General features: G+C 42.7%; 1 protein-coding gene across 2 annotated transcripts in view; it reads left to right on the top strand.

The window, feature by feature from the left end:
• Positions 1-1,684: 1,684 nt before the first annotated feature.
• Positions 1,685-20,486, top strand: part of LOC115193625 (heterogeneous nuclear ribonucleoprotein L-like) — a 57,861-nt gene continuing 39,059 nt past the window's right edge. For both annotated transcript variants that reach the window (XM_029752453.1, XM_029752454.1), the window contains exon 1: positions 1,685-2,047. In XM_029752453.1, the coding sequence (XP_029608313.1) occupies positions 1,844-2,047 (204 nt within the window). In that variant the 5' untranslated portion in view covers positions 1,685-1,843. The remainder of the gene's footprint in view (positions 2,048-20,486) is intronic.

Here is a 20,486-nt window from a genome sequence, read left to right on the forward strand (position 1 = left end):
GTGCAACACATGCTTCCCTTTGTGCTGAGGTGTAACCTGACTCTCAGGTCATGATGAGGAGATGGAGGAAACACCCAGTTGTTTGGATCCTCTGTGTGTAGGGTCAGAGGAAGATGATGATGAGGTGATATCTCTCGCTTTAACAGGGTCTATAGGGGAGTGTCTCAGGGGTTTCAACAACAGGAGATTGGTGGCAACTTAGTTGGGGAGGATGGGCTTGTGGCAATGGCTGGAGCGTAAAAAGTGGAATGGTATCAAATACATGGTTTCTGGTTCCAGACATTATTATTAGCAGTCCTCCCCTCAGCAGCCTCCCGTGGCTTCAACACGACCCCGATTATCAGACGGAAGCCTCCGTTTGAAGCTTTAACAAACACAGCTCCCATGTCATCCAGGGACAGCCAGGCTTTCTCTGTGAAGAAGAGAGGTGGACGTTGAATAAACATTAGGCATAGATTGTCAATTTAAGCTAGTGCGTTTAGCCTACCGGTATTATTTAGGTGGGCAAAGACTCTAGAGCGCACAAGGACAGCATATAAAACTGAGAAGGTAAGGAAATATTGGGTTTCTGTACATGTGAAACTGACACACCCAAGCCTGAAGCATAGAGAGTCTGAATCCAGAAACTTTTGTTAAGAGCTATTGATTAAGCAGAGGACACTGGGTATTGTGTGTTTCATCCGAGCATGATGCAGAATCAGGAAGCCCAATGGCCAATTTACAACCTTGGTTAGATAGATAAACAGATTTCAGTCACATCTACTAGTCTAGTACCGTGGGAAGGCTTTCTCTTGACTGTAGTTATGATTCTCAACAATATACCACTGGCTGTAAGAATTTGGAGCGGATGGCTGTTCCACTAAGCTGGAGGATCTTCTCAGCTCTTGGACGCACTCAAGTCTAGCATCTTAGTGGGAACTTTAGAGAACCAGGCAATAGACTAAAGTAGGCATATATCAGGTGCAAATATGGAAATTAAGCTAGCCCAAGGCTAGTACTTTTCAGACAACGTTTCAATCCGAACCGGATCTTCGTCAGGTCTGTCCAGTGCCCAAAATTCTTAAATTCCATCCCTGACCAGGTGCAATACAAATATGTGCACCAACTATCGGGTGCTGTGGCAACCCTTCTGGAAGTGTTGAAAAGGGGTCCCAGGATGGTTCCCGTGGCTCTGTGGCAGATTGGTTTGGTAGAAGGCCTATGCTCTACCAAAGGAGGTGGATGGTGCTGTGATTGTTATCTCCCCAACTGAGGGAAAATGGCTTCTTCTGCACTTTTAGGAGATTCTCATATCTGCAGCTATAACTTGGGGCAGGAGAGTTGTATCAGGACTTCAGATATTTTCTCCCACCTTTAAAAGGCTCAAAGAATCATCAGTGATGTCAACATTAGCTAGGAACAAAATTGCAATGGTATCACTATTATGTTGCAATTTTCGAATTCAAACATTATTTCTGTCGCAGGAGATATGACAGCTCGAGCAGCGGCAATAATTTCTGCGTACTTCTTTACTGCATAATATGGAAACTGGAGAGCGACGGCTTTCTGTGTTGACACACAAATACTGGCCAATCGGTAGATGTATTCCTAAGTAGCAAGCACAGACTGTCCAATGAGGGACGTGCTGGGTGGGTTCTCTCCACTCACCTTCTCTGGGCAGCTCTCTGGTACAGAACCGCGGAGGAGGGCACGTTACAGAAGGACATTCAGCTTTCATTGATGCACGCTACGCCAGAGACATTTACGAAAAAGAACGAGAGGGAACTTTCGACGCACCACTAGTCCGTCTTCACGCTCTATCTCCAGATAAAGAAGGGTTCAATCGCTGTCCATCTGAAGAGCCATGTCACTTGTTGAAGAATACGAGGAAGGGGAGTATGGGAGGGCGCCGAAGCGACTGAAGACGGCAGAGGTGGAGGAGGGCGAGGAGCTGGAGGAGGGAGAGGACTCAGACTCGGAGTCTGCAGGGCTGCTCGGAGATGTAGAGAATGTAGGAGCCGAGAAAAAAGCCCTGTGGACCACAACGAAATACGGACCTGCAAGACGGGTAGGGAAGCGCGGCCATCGAGTATATATATCTGAATCTGATCTGTTACAATGTTTCGTAACATTACTAGGATTATTTGGTGACAATGTTGCTACTGAAATATTAGCCTAGCCTATATATAAGCTATTCATTCATTGTGTTCCTCTGCGTTTGATAACCTGTCTGCTCTTTGCAGTCAAGATGTCAATTGACAGGCTGTTTCACATGTAGGGTACCCTCACCAGGTAAACATCGTACAATGTATGGGCAGCCGATAGTTATTTTCTACTCTGACAAGGTGTAAATCTTGTTCAGACTAGATGCCCACGTGTTGAAGTTAAACGGGATTGTAATATGATCCAAATTATATGGATTATAACTGATTTATTGGACAATTGATGCATAACATCAAACTGCAGAAAAAGCAAGTTCTTTACAGAGGAGTTGAAACATACTGAACCCTCATTGACTACGGTAGTTTTAGGCCTACTATGATAGTGACATGTCACGAATATTGAATGAGATTTGTGAAGTTGGTGAAGTCACTTGGCCTAATATTACTATTATTAGCAATTCATTTTGGAAATGTCCTCTGTAAAAGTACATAGTGACATGATGACGTGATTTGCACTGCTTACATAGATAGTCTGTAGACTGTGCTACACTGTCAGAGTATAGTCTACTCTTTGGGGTTGCTCGCTTTGGATAGGCTACAGATGCGAATGGGAACATCTTCACTTCTGTTGTCTAATGTCTGGAATTAAGTTATGTGAAGACCTGCTCATGCCCTGCAACAGACTTTACCATGACATGACTAGTTTAGTATTTAAAAAATATACATATTTAACCTTTATTTAACCAGGTAGGCTAGTTGAGAACAAGTTCTCATTTGCAACTGCAACCCGGCCAAGATAAGGCATAGCAATCGACACACAACAACACAGAGTTACACATGGAATAAACAAAACATACAGCCAATAATACAGTAGGGGGAAAAAGTCTATATACAGTGAGTGCAAAGTATAATTAAAAGTAAATAGTCTACAAACGTATAATAAGTCTACAGAAACACGTTTAACCCTGCAGAAGAGAAGAGGACCCCGGCGTGTAAAGAGGGAAGTGAGTCTTTGGATTGTAAACCAGTCTACTGAGTTGTCCAGTGTAACTGAGAATCCTGATGTTTTAGATCTGATTTATCTCACTTCAACCTCCGCGGGGTGCAGAATACAGCCCAGCATGCCTTGCTTTGAGATCAACAACAGACAGCAATGTGGGAAGAGAAACCAGCTCCCTGCTCTGTGTCCGTATCGCTGCTACATTTTCTCCGCAGATTATCATAAACCGGTCCTGGCCTGGGTAGGCATTGAACGCATTATCTAGATTAGCTATGCAGTGTTTTGGTCTTTGCTACCTCAGGCAGTGCAGATCTTCAGTCCGTTGATCGGCTTTTCCCCTTATCACCATGGAAAAGCTCAGAGTCTGCCACCGGCAAGACAGATTCAGCTGCCTGATGTCACAACCTGCGGTGGAGGACGCGCCTTATCTGCACTCTCTCCCAACTAATGTCTCTACATCAAATGGACGAGCAACAACAACATCCACAGTGGTCCACACATCCACCTGTAGCTTATAACGTGAACCGTGAACACCTGACAATAGGCTAATGTGATTCTACATTTAAATTAGATGCTGTTTGCCAAATATGCTTCACATTACCTATGTTTTTATTTTTAGGCATATCAGATTCATCCCAATTCAACCTGGACTCAGTGCATTTTGTATTATTCTATACGGAAATCTGAGACACTCCATTTAGTATAATATGTTACGTTTCGTATGGTATGTATTCATTTGTGGATGTCCATCATCCATCTTGTATGATATGTTACAAATTTGCAAAGTGTATGATATGTTATGAATTCCAATTTGTTGTGGCTAATGTTAGCTAGTTGGCTAACACTGATGTTAGCTAGCGTTAGCTAGGCTAGGGGTTAGTGTTAAGGGTAGTTAGGTTAAAGGGTTATGGTTATGGTTAGGAGAAGGGTTAGCTAAAAAGTTAGGTTTAGGGTTAGCTTACATGCTAAATAGTGGCAAAGTAGCTAAAAAGTACTAAGTAGTTGCAAAGTTGCTAATTAGCTAAAATTCTACAGTTGTCCCTGATGAAATTCGAACACGCAACCTCTAGGTTGCTAGACGTTCGCGTTATTGGTTGTCCGGGATGAGATTCGAACGAGTAACCTTTGGGTTGCTAGATGTCCACATTAAACATTAACATATCATACTCATTTCAGTCTCCAGGATTTACATTTACTATTTTAGGTCTAGTCTATGAGACCAGGCTGCCCAATTAGGTAGCATATAGGCCGACCTGATATCTGAGTGCTGGATGCCGATGCTGGGTTTGTGCATGGTTAACACCTGGAATTCAACATGATGACAATTTATTTTTCTCCATCCTGCCATGCGCTTTAATGGGATTGGTCCCGCCATAAACAGTTATGTGGATATCTAAGAAATTGCATATTGATTTTATTTCCTAATCTGGTATGCAGGTAGCAGATAGTGCTGGGATCTCTCCTCATTGCTGATGTGTTTGGTTGTGTGTGTGTGACTGTGTGTGTGTTTGTATGTGCGTGTGCCTGCGTGCGTGCGCATGTGTATGTGAGAGCGACCTTGCAGGCAGCATGGACTGCAGACAGACCAGGTTTGTGTGTGTGTGTGTGTGTGTGTGTGTGTGTGTGTGTGTGTGTGTGTGTGTGTGTGTGTGTGTGTGTGTGTGTGTGTGTGTGTGTGTGTGTGGACTGGGTGCTGCTGTGTGATGCAGGGTGACAGGATAAAATGGACTGAGGCTGGGGGTGACCTCCTGAGAGGGCAGAGTGTCTTCTGAATCATCACTACTGGTAATATGACAGCTGGGACTGCTACTGAAACCAGCCATGGGCTGGAGAGAGAGAGATAAAGACAGAGAGAGAGACAGAGAGTGATAAAGAGGTAGAGGAGAGAGAGAGAGAGAGCGAGAGATAAAGAAAGAGAGAGAGACAGAGAGTGATAAAGAGGTAGAGGAGAGAGAGAGAGAGAGCGAGAGATAAAGAAAGAGAGAGAGACAGAGAGTGATAAAGAGGTAGAGGAGAGAGAGAGAGAGAGCGAGAGATAAAGAGAGAGAGAGAGAGAGAGAGAGCGAGAGATAAAGACAGAGAGAGAGAGAGAGAGAGAGAGAGAGAGAGAGATAAAGACAGAGAGAGGGCTATAAAACACTTTTGTATACAGTAAGTCAATAGGTTCCCTATCGGCATAGTGACAGAGACAGACAAGTCCATGACTAAATGTCACACCTAAACGATTAAGAAAAATACGTTTAAAAATGGTGTTTGAGCCTGTGGCACAGAATGTATTTATATATTACACCGTCTTTGAAGACGATGGAAAAGAGAGAGACTCTGACGAAGGGAGAGATTAAGATACAAGCAGACAGAAATTGAGACTAGGGATGGGGGATTTAAAATAATTTCACTATTCAAATACTACAGTGGGGGGGGAAGTATTTGATCCCCTGCTGATTTTGTACGTTTGCCCACTGACAAAGAAATGATCAGTCTATAATTTTAATGGTAGGTTTATTTGAAAAGTGAGAGACAGAATAACAACAAAAAAATCCAGAAAAACGCATGTCAAAAATGTTATAAATTGATTTGCATTTTAATGAGGGAAATAAGTATTTGACCCCTCTGCAAAACATGACTTAGTACTTGGTGGCAAAACCCTTGTTGGCAATCACAGAGGTAAGACGTTTCTTGTAGTTGGCCACCAGGTTTGCACACATCTAAGGAGGGATTTTGTCCCACTCCTCTTTGCAGATCTTCTCCAAGTCATTAAGGTTTCGAGGCTGACGTTTGGCAACTTGAACCTTCAGCTCCCTCCACAGATTTTCTATAGGATTAAGGTCTGGAGACTGGCTAGGCCACTCCAGGACCTTAATGTGCTTCTTCTTGAGCCACTCCTTTGTTGCCTTGGCCGTGTGTTTTGGGTCAATGTCATGCTGGAATACCCATCCATGATCCATTTTCAATGCCCTGGCTGAGGGAAGGAGGTTCTCACCCAAGATTTGACGGTACATGGCCCTGTCCATCGTCCCTTTGATGCGGTGAAGTTGTCCTGTCCCCTTAGCAGAAAAACACCCCCAAAGCATCATATTTCCACCTCCATGTTTGACGGTGGGGATGGTGCTCTTGGGGTCATAGGCAGCATTCCTCCTCCTCCAAACACGGCAAGTTGAGTTGATGCCAAAGAGCTCCATTTTGGTCTCATCTGACCACAACACTTTCACCCAGTTGTCCTCTGAATCAATAAGATGCTCATTGGCAAACTTCAGACGGGCATGTATATGTGCTTTCTTGAGCAGGGGGACCTTGCGGGCGATTTCAGTCCTTCACGGCGTAGTGTGTTACCAATTGTTTTCTTGGTGACTATGGTCCCAGCTGCCTTGAGATCATTGACAAGATCCTCCCGTGTAGTTCTGGGCTGATTCCTCACCGTTCTCATGATCATTGCAACTCCACGAGGTGAGATCTTGCATGGAGCCCCAGGCCGAGGGAGATTGACAGTTCTTTTGTGTTTCTTCCATTTGCGAATAATCGCACCAACTGTTGTCACCTTCTCACCAAGCTGCTTGGCGATGGTCTTGTAGCCCATTCCAGCCTTGTGTAGGTCTACAATCTTGTCCCTGACATCCTTGGAGAGCTCTTTGGTCTTGGCCATGGTGGAGAGTTTGGAATCTGATTGATTGATTGCTTCTGTGGACAGGTGTCTTTTATACAGGTAACAAACTGAGATTAGGAGTACTCCCTTTAAGAGTGTGCTCCTAATCTCAGCTCGTTACCTGTATAAAAGACACCTGGGAGCCAGAAATCTTTCTGATTGAGAGGGGGTCAAATACTTATTTCCCTCATTAAAATGCAAATCAATTTATAACATTTTTGACATGCGTTTTCTGGATTTTTTGTTGTTGTTATTCTGTCTCCCACTGTTCAAATAAACCTACCATTAAAATTATAGACTGATAATTTCTTTGTCAGTGGGCAAACGTACAAAATCAGCAGGGGATCAAATACTTTTTCCCCTCACTGTACACACGTGAAGACTACCGGTCGTTTTATGGGGCACACGTCATAAAAACTGCACTGAAAAGTTTGTAGTTTTATTAAATTAATGATTTGAAATGTCATGGTATATCCTTGTATGTAACAATGTCAAATGTATATTTTTATTTAATTTTGAAAAATCTTATTCAGTGTTAAAATAGGCCTATATTTTATTTGTCAGACAATTATTGGAATTCTAATGCCCGTCAGATATTGGAATATTGGAATAACCGTGCACATCCCTAGTTGAGACAGTCTGCACCCAGTAGAGAAGAGAGAAGACAAGCAAGTTGTCTGAAAGTCTGTGGAAGAGACTACTAGACTGTTCCAAATCAAAACACGGTTTCTGAGATTAGTGAAAAACAATATTATTTCAAGACAACAATAAAGCACGTTTGAACTCATGCAGTTGGATGTCTTGTTTGTTTTCCACTGTAAGCACTGTTTTGATGACGGCTGAGCATGAGTGTATGGTTTTGTAGTGTAAATGTGGTTATGTGTGTATGGTTTGTTCAGTGGTGTAGTTTGTATATTTGTTTAGTTTGTGTGTAAAAGGTAACTCAATAGCCTATTTACCAGTGCAAACATTGTAGCCTACCTAGTGTGCCAGAATATATTAAACATTTCAAGTCAAATCCAAGGCACAACAAAGGGTCAAAGGTTGAATAAAAAACTTTAAGGTAAAAATATCCATTTCAAGTTGTTCTTTTTAAGCTGACGTTATTTTGATAAAGGCGCTCAAAACTTTCTGTGGTGCAAAAGCATGATCTGCCTTAGGTAATTCTAGCAGTGCTGACAGAGTGTGTTTGTGTGTGTGGAGCCTCCTGCTGCTTACAGACCACTCTGTAGAAAGCCTCCCATTACAACCTCCTCCCAGGGAATTCACTCAGTGACAGACTCCAGCTTTCTAGCTCCCATCTCCTCCCTTCTTCCTCCCTCTCTCTCCTCTTCTCCCCCAACACTCCACACTCTGTTAGATTAGAGAAAATGTGAGAGGGAACTTTGTTCTCATATGTCTCCAGTTTTCCTCCTTTAGGCTGTGAAGTGACCTCCTGACTTCTCCTACAGCATCTCAAGTCTTCCACTGTTGCCAGAAGAACAGTGCAAATATGTGTTCGATTTCCCACTGGCTCTTTTGGGGATGTGCGAATTAAATGTATTTTCAAACTGAGAAAGGATTGAGTGTGTGCATATGGGTGTATAGTGTGTGTGTTGGTGACTGCGTGTGTTGTGTGTGTAATTGTATTTCACTAAGTGTGCTCACCATCTTTTATTAGCTGTGCTCTCCCACAAAGGAAGCTGTTGATTTAAAAACAAAGATGTTTTTATTAGGATCCCCATCAGCTAACGTCGTAAAGTTAGCTAATCTTCCTGGGATCTTCCATGAGTTTGATTTAAAAGTTAATGTTGTTGAGACCCTGTTTGTTAGGAGGTGTTGAAGTGGACTGTGTATGTGTGGTCTGCCCTATGCCCTTAATGTATTTGTAGAACTATACTGAACAAAATATAAATGCAGCATCTAAAGGGTTATTTCAATTAACTGATTTCCTTATATGAACTGTAAGTCAGTAAAATTGTTGAAATTGTTGCATGTTGCATTTATATTGTTCGGTATATGTTAAGTGTGTCGTAGCGACGCACTGAGAAGGTGCGTGTGTGTGTGCGCGAGTGCTATGATTCTAGTGTTCTATGCCTGTTACTCACATTTTGTTCATTCTATGTGATTGAGTTAACAGTCTAAAGGTATTTCTGCGCTTTAGAAGTCTGGGTCTTATGTAGAAGCTGTCGTTAGAGTACTAGGAACAATGCTCCTTGTTTTGGTACATTTTTGTGTTTTTAGACCGTCACCATGTGATCACATGCTTCAGGGTTTGCAGCTGCTCACATCAGTTACGGCAATTGCAGCGAGTAGAAAAGAAGGATTGATAAAGGCACTGACTGACATTGTGATTTTGTGTGATTATATGTGTATGTCCAGCATGTGTTCATAGTTTGTGTATTTGTGTGTGTTTAATTAGTTTGTGTATTTGTGTGTGTTTAATTCGTTTGTGTATTTGTGTGTGTTCATAGTTTGTGTATTTGCGTGTGTTTTAATTAGTTTATGTATTTGTGTGTATTTAATTAGTTTGTGTATGAAAGTATATCAGCATAAGTTTCGCATCAGTTCATCAGCCTTCGACTCCACAATGACCCCTTATGCAGATGACTGTTCATTTCACAGATAACATGTATTTCTGGAGGTATCCTTCCTGGTCGTTCTTATTGGTAAAGTTGACCTATCATGCTGCCTGGTCTGTTCATTGTGTTTATGATGTGGAGTCCTCTGTCTGTGTGTCTTTTCTCTCTACTTCCTCCTCACTGCTGGAGACAGTAAGCTTGATTGATTGATACTCAAGTGACAAGTCTCCATTCCCCTCGTAAGATCAAAATACAGGGCAACATATAGGGAGTGTGTTTTTCCTCCTGCTGCTGAGACACAGTATCTACGGCGTAGACTGAGTGTCACGCCACATGCCACGCCACGCCACATGCCTTCAAAATGTCTGTCCTGACTAGGACTGTTGCGGTGACCGTATTACCGCCACACCGGCGGTAACGAGTCATGAAGGCAGTCAAATTCCACTTGACCGTTTAGTCACGGTAATTAGGCTTCTCCAAGCTCTGATGCTGCTGCTGGTCATTAGTAGTCTACCAAAGTTGATAACTGCCTGGTACTCAGCACTCTATTGTCCTCTAATCAAACACTTCAAAATCTAATCAAACACTTCAAAATCTAATCAAACACTTCATGAGAACCCATGAGCTCATGTTGCACAACATTTCTATAGGTTATGCAATTGCGGGAGAAAACAGAGTGATGGCTGCTCATAAAAAGAGGAGAATCCCATCAGTTTTCTATAGGCTAGGCCTACTATGTTTATTTCTTAACGTTCCTAATGTTAAGCACATTGCTTCTCTTTACGACAGGAGTATAGCCTACCTGGCTGGTATATAACCATAGGGAAAAGCCTCCTTCATTCACTGTTTAAGTGCATAGATGACATGTATTTTTTCTGCTGCCCCTGTTTAGAGACAGGTGAATGATAATGGTCCATTCTAAAGCTAAACAAATTTCACACATATATTATTTGGTTTATGTAAAGTCAAGATTAAATCTAGAATAGTCTGATGGGTGACAATATTAGCCTATCACTTGTGAAATATATATTATCACTTGTGAATGCTGCCCAGCATAAGAAACTGCCTTTTTTTTGCGACTTGTTCGAATCATAGTCACACACCTCATGTAGCCTAGCCCATAGGCCTATATGTTTTAATAAGGTCTTTATCACAAACTTCTTAACATTAAGCACATTAATCCGCTTTACAAGGGGTGTAGAGCCTAACTGGCGTACATAAGCAGTACGTGAGTTTCAAGTTTGGGGAAGATCATTTTCACCATAAAAATGCACTTTTATAATAAAAGCATTGCATGCATAATTTCATTTGCGGTCACTTTTGATAATGGTGTTTCTGCTAATGGAACATTCACACTTATAGCCTACAGCCATGTACGCATTTCTGCGCTTATAATGTGAAGAAATAGCCTAATAGTTTATCAACATTTTAAACTAAACGTTCTGATCTGTTGCGTCAGCCACATTGCATTTTTTTTATGTTAGTGGTTGTATTTATTTGGGATCTATCACATCCCACAACTTTCCCAGACTATGTTTGGAATATTTATTTCTCGCACAGAATAGAATAGGTCGGGGCCTCCTGAGTGGTGCAGTGGTCTAAGGCACTGCATCGCAATGCTCGCTGTGCCACTGGAGATCCTGGTACGAGTCCAGCTGCAGCTGCGACCGGGAGACCCATGGGGCGGCGCACAATTGGCCCAACGTCGTCCAGGTTAGGGGAGGGTTTGGCCGGCAGGGATGTCCTTATCCCATCGCGCTCTAGCGACTCCTGTGGCGGGCCGGGCGCATGCACACTGACACGGTCGCCAGGTGTACTGGCTTCCGGGTAAAGCGGGCATTGTCAAGAAGCAGTGCGGTTTGGTTGGGTCGGTTTTCGGAGGACGCACGGGTCTCGACCTTCACCTCTCCCGAGTCCGTACTGGAGTTGCAGCGATGAGACAAGACTGTAACTACCAATTGGGGAGATTAAAAAAAGATTAGAATAGGTTGACTTGTACTATAGGGGATAGTAGATTGACATAGGCTAGTGCTTTTGCTGTTCATTAGGCCTACTCATCTTGTCGGCTGATGAAAAGTAAATGTGGACAGTTCTTCCAATATCTTCAATATGCACCTCGGAATTGGATAAGGACGCGCGGAGTTGCGTCCCCGATGTGTTTGTCTTAACTTGTAGCCTCTGAGAAAGACCCGACCACTTCATGGAGAGCCTCGGATTGCGCAGCACTCTCAGGGAGAAGGGCACAATGCAGCACTTCGTGCCGCAAAAGGGTGCATTACGGCCACAAGGTGATGCCGCGGTGAAATTTGAGGCTTGTCAAGTTGTGAATGAGAGACTATTGGAGTGTGAACAGCCTGCTCAAAAAACAAAGCAGAGCTCATGCCTTTCAAGCAACCTTTTTCAAATCATCATTAGAGTCTCATCATGCAGCCTTAGAATGTATTAAAAATCAAAACATATAGCCCAACGTTTGTAGAGCAACTAAAGTTACATAACTATAAATTAAGCACATAGGAATACCTATTTCTTTGTTAACCGCTCAACACAGAAAAGCCCATGTGCACACTCCCTCAAATCGTTTGGAGAAAATATTTATATTTTATTCAACTTTGTTCAATTGTATTCTTCATACTATAAAATAATGCCATGGAATTCTAAGCAAATCTTGTCTGCTAAATGAACTAGTGTAGCCCACAGCCATTTGGCATAGCCACATCAGGGCCTAACTGTAACGGTTGTTGCAAGGAGAGGACCAAGGTGCATCGTGGTACGTGTTCATCATGTTTGTTAATTCTGAACACTGAATCAAAAAAAAAGTGGAACAAAGCGCAACAGCTCTGTCAGGTGAAAAACACAAGACAGAAAACAACTACCCACAAAAACCCTGTGGGAAAGGCTACCTAAGTATGGCTCCCAATCAGAGACAACGATAGACAGCTGTCCCAAAACAAAGAAATACACAAAACATAGAAAACGGAACATAGAATGCCCACCCTAGTCACACCCTGGCCTAACCAAAATAGAGAACAAAAACCTCTCTATGGCCAGGGCGTGACACTAACATAAGGACAACTCAGAGTCTGCTATTATTTTCGTCTGAAATAGAATACATTTTCTTCATATCATGCTTCTTTAGACCTGTCTAAAATAAATAATGGATTTATTGTGAAGGTGTAGGCTATATTACATGGATTTATTAGACTGTGTGGAAGCCAAGAGATGCTAAATGTGTTTATGTTAACCTGTCTGGGAACGTGGGCCACCCTAGTCAACAGCCAGTGGAATCGCATCGCGCGAAATAAAAAACCTCATAAATGCTATAACTTCAATTTCTCAAACATATGACTATTTTACACCATTTTATAGATACACCTCTCCTGAATCGAACCACGTTGTCCGATTTCAAAAAGGCTTTACAGCAAAAGCAAAACATTAGATAATGTTAGGAGAGTACCCTGCCAAAAAAAATCACACTGCCATTTTCAAAGCAACTAGATGCATCACAAATACCCAAAACACAGCTAAATGCAGCACTAACCTTTGACAATCTTCATCAGATGACACTCCTAGGACATCATGTTACACAATACATGCATTTTTTGTTCGATAAAGTTCATATTTATATATAAAAACAGCATTTTACATCGGCGCGTGACGTTCAGAAAATATTTTCCCTCAAATGCTTCCGGTGAATCAGCGCTACAATTTACAAAATTACTATTTGAAAACATTGTTAAAATGTAATATTGTCATTCAAAGAATTATAGATTAACATCTCGTGAATGCAACCGCATTGCCAGATTTAAAAATAACTTTACTGGGAAATCACACTTTGCAATAAACGAGGTGCTATGCTCAGAAAAATAGGCTAGGCGATACATGTTAGCGCCATCTTGGAACCATCTAAAATCAAATATACTATTGTAAATATTCCCTTACCTTTGATTATCTTCATCAGAAGGCACTTCCAGGTATCCCAGGTCCACAACAAATGTAGTTTTGTTCGAAAAAGTTAATAATTTATGTCCCAATAGTTCCTTCTTGTTAGCGCGTTCCGAATGCTACTCATAATGTACTGAAGCGCGCGGGACTTGTCGTCACGAATGTGCAAAAAATATATATTTACGTTCGTTCAAACATGTCAAACGTTGTATAACATAAATCTTTAGGGCCTTTTTCAACCAGAGCTTCAATAATATTCAAGGCGGACGATTGCATTGTCTTACTAAACGTTTTGGAACAAAAGGGTTCCCATGGGCGCCCGCGTCATAGTAGTAATGGCCCTCCCCCTGTGACCAACTTCCCAAGCCTCTCTTTGGGTCAGTTTCTAGCATAGAAGACTCAAACCACTTTGTAAAGACTGTTGACATCTAGTGGAAGCCTTAGGAAGTGCTAAATGATTAATAAGTCCCTGTGTGTTTCAATGGCAAAGGCTTGAAGTGATTCCACACATCAGATTTCCACTTCCTGTTAGGATTTGTCTCAGGGTTTTGACTGCCATATGAGTTCTGTTATACTCACAGACACCATTCAAACAGTTTTAGAAACTTTAGAGTGTTTCCTATCCAAATCTACTAATTGTATGCATATTCTAGTTACTGGGCAGGAGTAGTAACCAGATTAAATCAGGTATGTTTTTTATCCAGCCGTGCAAATACTGCCCCCTAGCCCCAACAGGTTAATTAACGGTCAATTACCTTGAGACCAACAGTTATTTGCTTGACAATCACCGACTGACGAAATGTTGTGACCGCCACAGCCCTAGTCCTGACTGAACATGGTAAAATGCAGGTGTCAAATGGAAGGCCTGTGTTTGCCCCCAGTGCTGTGGAGCTAAACGTGTGTGTGTGCAACTGTGCTTGTGTCCATGCGTGTGCGAGTGTGTGTGTGTGTGTGTGTGTGTCTGTTCATCACAGCAGCTCTCTCAGCGTTTCCCAGCAGAATGAGTGTGATAATACACCTTAGTGAGGCATCCTGAAAGGCATCAGGAAAAAAACATAAAAATGAATGCCCGTGTTCAGATAACGGCAGAACTCTTCTCAGCTAAAACAGCACAACACTGGTAATTGGCTTCTATATTAAACAATAGGCCTGAATTCAGCTGAAATTCATAAATGCCAAACATTGCCTGATACATACTCAGAATAAATGGTTGTGAAAGGGCCAGTGAGAGGCCTGTTATTGTCCCAGACTTGATGAGACTTGATTGCTAATGTACTCAGACAGCGACACAGGTGTTAGAGCAGAGTTGGACTGAAACATTACCCTTTAAAGCTGCTTCGTCTGACTGTGGTGTTCGCTTGATTGAATGGTTAGTGTTTTTGGCATCATTTAAGTCAGAATGACAAATTACGTCAAAGTCCATTTTGTACAAATAATTATCACTGGTTCTATCTTTCATTTGAAGGTGTTATTCATATAAGATAGTCGAGGCTGGTCTAAATTATGATCATTATTCAGCCAGTGTTTCTGTCATGTGGATTAAGTCTGTTAATCCAAGTGCTGTAAGGCTGATTTATATGAAAGAGAGGAATCTGTATGATTAATGAGGGTCATGTGAAATGGAATGGTAGACTGACATTGTCACATAGCAACAATCCCTGTAGAATTCTCAAATGTTGTTTTTATGGATGGAGCTCTGTGGGAAACTGATGTTTCTCATCAATGTGAAGTCCTTATATATTTCAGGGATGCAGTCTGCTATAGAATGAAATGGTCTCATTTCAACTGAAGCCCGGTGGAATTGTAGAGGGATGATGTGCTGTATAGTATGTCTCTTTGAGAATATGTCTCAGTGAGGAATGGAGGGGCTGTCACTAGCAAGGTTGTTTTTTATACATATCTGTCCTGTGGATGATATAATATTCCTCCCAGACGTGTGGGGGGGACCGGGTGGGGGAAGGGCGTTGGGCTCCTGGGAAGCAAAGCCTCAACAGTCGATGTTCAGCACTCAAACGCATACAGAGGGACACACACGCGCAATCATGTTTCACACATTCGCACACTCTCCAACACACACACACACCAGAGTATGTGAGATGAGTTGAGTGGTCGGAAATCCTGCTCATCGTTCTGTTCGAACCACTCCGCTAAAAACTTGCTCCTCGCTCAAAGAAAATAAAACCAGCCGCTCCGAATTCCTTCCATTCATTAAAATCACTATTGAACCAAAACCCATCTATTAGTGTGACTACCTGGATCTAACGTTTTGTTTTGAAGTTTTAAAACCAAACCATATGATTTGAATGAAAAGTATTTTAATAAACAACAGGAAAAGGTGATTAAGAAGCTCTTATCATTTCAAATAGTCCACATGTCATATTAAACAGCATTTAAACACGAAATAGGTCAGGAGCCAGACAGGGAGACTAAGAAGGAACAAAAATGAATTATTATTTATTATTATTTCAATTATTTTAAGGCTATAGCCGACAAACAAATACATTGTGAAGCATTTGCAAGTGCGACACACTAGGCTGGCAGGGACATTAAGCGCTCAGCATTTAAACAACATTTTGTTGTATTAAATTATCATAGTGTATAAACTACACATATAGGTTGTGATTTACTTAGAATGAAATACAAATGAAAGGAAAAATGCCTTATTAGGCTCCATCTACAGGGCCTTTGAATTCATTTTAGAAACATGAGTTTGGCCGAAGTCTGTGGCTTCAGGCCCATGTGATGGTGCCTGGAGAGCAGGCCAGTAGCGGAGAATATCCTCTCAGCGCTTCCAGAGCCACTGGGGATGCTGAACACCCGTTGGGACGCTCTTGCCAGGCTGGGCAGGGATGTGTAGTTGTTTTTTTATATTTCTGAAGCTAGGCCTAAAGGATTTTAGGTAAAACAATCCTATCAAAACAGAAAGCTACTTGAAAGATGTAAAATGCCAGGCCTATTGGGACAAAATCAATGATGGCCTATTGTATAGATAATATAATGAAAATTAACAAAACTTTCAAGAGATCAGATTTTTTGTTTATAAATACTTTGCTACAATGACACACTTAGCTAGCTACCGACCTCCTTCCTTTCTGTTAGCATGAACACATACCAAGTACCCCATCATGCTTTCGGGATACCTGTCTTTTCAGATTCCACAATCATTCTTTACTCCCTCTCTTACTCTTGGTCCTCATCTTTGTAAATCACCTGATGCTCCAGCCTTTGGGAAACTCGCACTCCGCTCTACTCCTCGTTCCACTCCAGCTCCGCTCCAGCTCCACTCCTCGCTCCAGCTCCGCTCCACTCCACACCTCGCTCCGCTCTGCTCCTCCAGCTCCACTCCTCGTTCCGCTCCAGCTCCACTCCTCGCTCCAGCTCCGCTCCACTCCTCGCTCCGCTCTGCTCCTCCAGCTCCACCCCTCGATCCACTCCTTGCTCCGCTCCAGCTCCGCTCCTCTTCACTCCTCGCTCCGCTCTACTCCTTGCTCCACTCCAGCTCCGCTCCGCTCTGCTCCTCCAGCTCTTCTCCACTCCTTGCTCCGCTCCAGCTCCGCTCCGCTCTGCTCCTCCAGCTCTTCTCCACTCCTCGCTCCGCTCTACTCCTTGCTCCGCTCCAGCTCTGCTCCGCTCTGCTCCTCCAGCTCTTCTCCACTCCTCGTTCCGCTCTACTCCTCGCTCCACTCCGCTCACACAAACACACACATATACAAACAGGTTCAAGCCCCTAGGAAGCAAACCCTGGAAAGCTGATGTTGAGCACAAATTGAGAACAAATTCCATCTTACTCACACACTTGCATGGCCACACACTCTCCCAGGGGACGTGGCCTGGAAAGCTGATGTTCACAGTCCAAGGAACATCACTCCTTACTCTCAACATGCTAACAGACTCCCCCAATACATGTTCAGAATGCCTCTACTGACTCTCAACACAATTACACACTCTCTCCTCCTAAAAATGCTGTAATATAATATTATAAAAATACTGTACTACTTTATAGGGTTGGGCGGTATCCAGATTTTCATATTGTCATACCGGCCTTCTTTCATACTGGTATTACCGGCTTAGTACACAAGGGAGCGCCAAAAATGCAAAAAAGCCTATTGAGCGTCTATTACCAGAATGCTAACAATATTATAACAAGTAATAGCGGATTTCCGTGACGGCTGTTAGCTAAATATGCTAATTAGCACAAATGCAATTGCAAAGACAGGCAATCCAGCTCATAATGTTATACATATATAGGTAGGAGCTACCGAATGTTATTTTTTGTTGACATTTACAGGCGAATGTGAATGATAGAAATGTGTTCATTTGCACAATGTCTATGCATGCTTGTCTGAAGGAAGAACAGTACTAGCTCTGGAGCAGCATGTGTAGGCTGCACGCTGTGATCGTGTGGAGCCTGGAGTCGTTAGGGCCACAGGCCTGCCTGTCTGCTCGGAGAAGAGGGGGGAGGAGAAGATGAATAACTCATCCAAAGGGCTTTGACTCAAACACTGCAGAAAGCTAACACAATATGATGCCCCATCACCTTATTTATTCAGCCACTTATTAGATAACTAACAAGTTCAATTTAGGGATTGGGTTAAAGCAGAATTCTACGTTTTTCACGCAAGAAGAAAATATGTAGCGGATTAGAAACATCTTGCTGTGTTTTGTAAACGCAGATTTAAAATGCTTGTTATTGTAATTTCTGCTCGGCATCAGACTAATTTTGTGCTTCAGTTGCACTTCTCCACTGGATGAGAATTCACAAACGGGCATTCTATCAGCAGACAGAGCTCTGACTGATGTGTAGCTACTGTTCTCCATCATTCTATCAGCAGACAGAGCTCTGACTGATGTGGAGCTACTGTTCTCCATCATTCTATCAGCAGACAGCGCTCTGACGGATGTGGAGCTACTGTTCTCCATCATTCTATCAGCAGACAGCACTCTGACTGATGTGTAGCTACTGTTCTCCATCATTCTATCAGCAGACAGCGCTCTGACTGATGTGTAGCTACTGTTCTCCATCATTCTATCAGCAGACAGCGCTCTGACTGATGTGTAGCTACTGTTCTCCATCATTCTATCAGCAGACAGCGCTCTGACTGATGTGGAGCTACTGTTCTCCATCATTCTATCAGCAGACAGTGCTCTGACTGATGTGGAGCTACTGTTCTCCATCATTCTATCAGCAGACAGCGCTCTGACTGATGTGGAGCTACTGTTCTCCATCATTCTATCAGCAGACAGCGCTCTGACTGATGTGGAGCTACTGTTCTCCATCATTCTATCAGCAGACAGCGCTCTGACTGATGTGTAGCTACTGTTCTCCATCATTCTATCAGCAGACAGCACTCTGACTGATGTGGAGCTACTGTTCTCCATCATTCTATCAGCAGACAGCGCTCTGGCTGATGTGGAGCTACTGTTCTCCATCATTCTATCAGCAGACAGCACTCTGACTGATGTGGAGCTACTGTTCTCCATCATTCTATCAGCAGACAGCGCTCTGACTGATGTGTAGCTACTGTTCTCCATCATTCTATCAGCAGACAGCACTCTGACTGATGTGGAGCTACTGTTCTCCATCATTCTATCAGCAGACAGCGCTCTGGCTGATGTGTAGCTACTGTTCTCCATCATTCTATCAGCAGACAGCGCTCTGACTGATGTGGAGCTACTGTTCTCCATCATTCTATCAGCAGACAGTGCTCTGGCTGATGTGTAGCTACTGTTCTCCATCATTCTATCAGCAGACAGCGCTCTGACTGATGTGGAGCTACTGTTCTCCATCATTCTATCAGCAGACAGTGCTCTGGCTGATGTGGAGCTACTGTTCTCCATCATTCTATCAGCAGACAGCGCTCTGACTGATGTGGAGCTACTGTTCTCCATCATTCTATCAGCAGACAGCACTCTGACTGATGTGGAGCTACTGTTCTCCATCATTCTATCAGCAGACAGCACTCTGACTGATGTGGAGCTACTGTTCTCCATCATTCTATCAGCAGACAGCGCTCTGGCTGATGTGGAGCTACTGTTCTCCATCATTCTATCAGCAGACAGCGCTCTGACTGATGTGGAGCTACTGTTCTCCATCATTCTATCAGCAGACAGCACTCTGACTGATGTGGAGCTACTGTTCTCCATCATTCTATCAGCAGACAGCGCTCTGGCTGATGTGGAGCTACTGTTCTCCATCATTCTATCAGCAGACAGCGCTCTGACTGATGTGGAGCTACTGTTCTCCATCATTCTATCAGCAGACAGCACTCTGATGTGTAGCTACTGTTCTCCATCATTCTATCAGCAGACAGCACTCTGACTGATGTGGAGCTACTGTTCTCCATCATTCTATCAGCAGACAACACTCTGACTGATGTGGAGCTACTGTTCTCCATCATTCTATCAGCAAACAGCGCTCTGACTGATGTGTAGCTACTGTTCTCCATCATTCTATCAGCAGACAGCACTCTGACTGATGTGGAGCTACTGTTCTCCATCATTCTATCAGCAGACAGCACTCTGACTGATGTGGAGCTACTGTTCTCCTGTTCTTTTCTTGGTGTAGCCAGACTACTTTTCTCAGGTAAAATGCTAGATTAACATTAAGCAAAACATTAGGAAATGTAGCTGGCTACATTGTTTCTATGATAAAAATTTGAAATATGATGGACATGTATCGTTTTTGATTTTTTTAAAATACCTTGCTTTTTCATTGTAAGCTAATTTACTTATGTGTCTGCCAGCCAATTAGCGTTGCACTTCTGTTGTCGTCTGATGAAAGTTAAAGTATTTTCTGCCTTATGTGTTTCATTAATGTATTTTCTGTAAAGGAAAACAATAGGAGGAAAAAAACACTGTTAACTTACATTATAAAACGCGACCCCTATTACACAGCTGGACCTGCTCCCGCTTTCTCCCGTTATGCTATTTACGAACAAACACGTGACTGTCTCAACTGTTCTGGGGAACTAAGCTTGTAAAATAATGTGACAGGTGAAATGAAGAACGCAATCTGCTTTATCTCCTAACATATTGCACAATTTGACTGCAGGTATTTACTTAGAAATTAGCTACAAATATAAAAATGTGTTGAAAAACTTCAAAGAAATGGTTTCAAGTTATTCATGGTATTGAAAAACCCTCCAGTGGCTATTTCCAAATACCCCGGTATACGGTATATACCAGTGGAGGCTGCTGAGAGG

The sequence above is a fragment of the Salmo trutta genome, chromosome 5 (genome assembly GCF_901001165.1).
Source record: "Salmo trutta chromosome 5, fSalTru1.1, whole genome shotgun sequence".
Lineage (NCBI taxonomy): Eukaryota > Metazoa > Chordata > Actinopteri > Salmoniformes > Salmonidae > Salmo > Salmo trutta.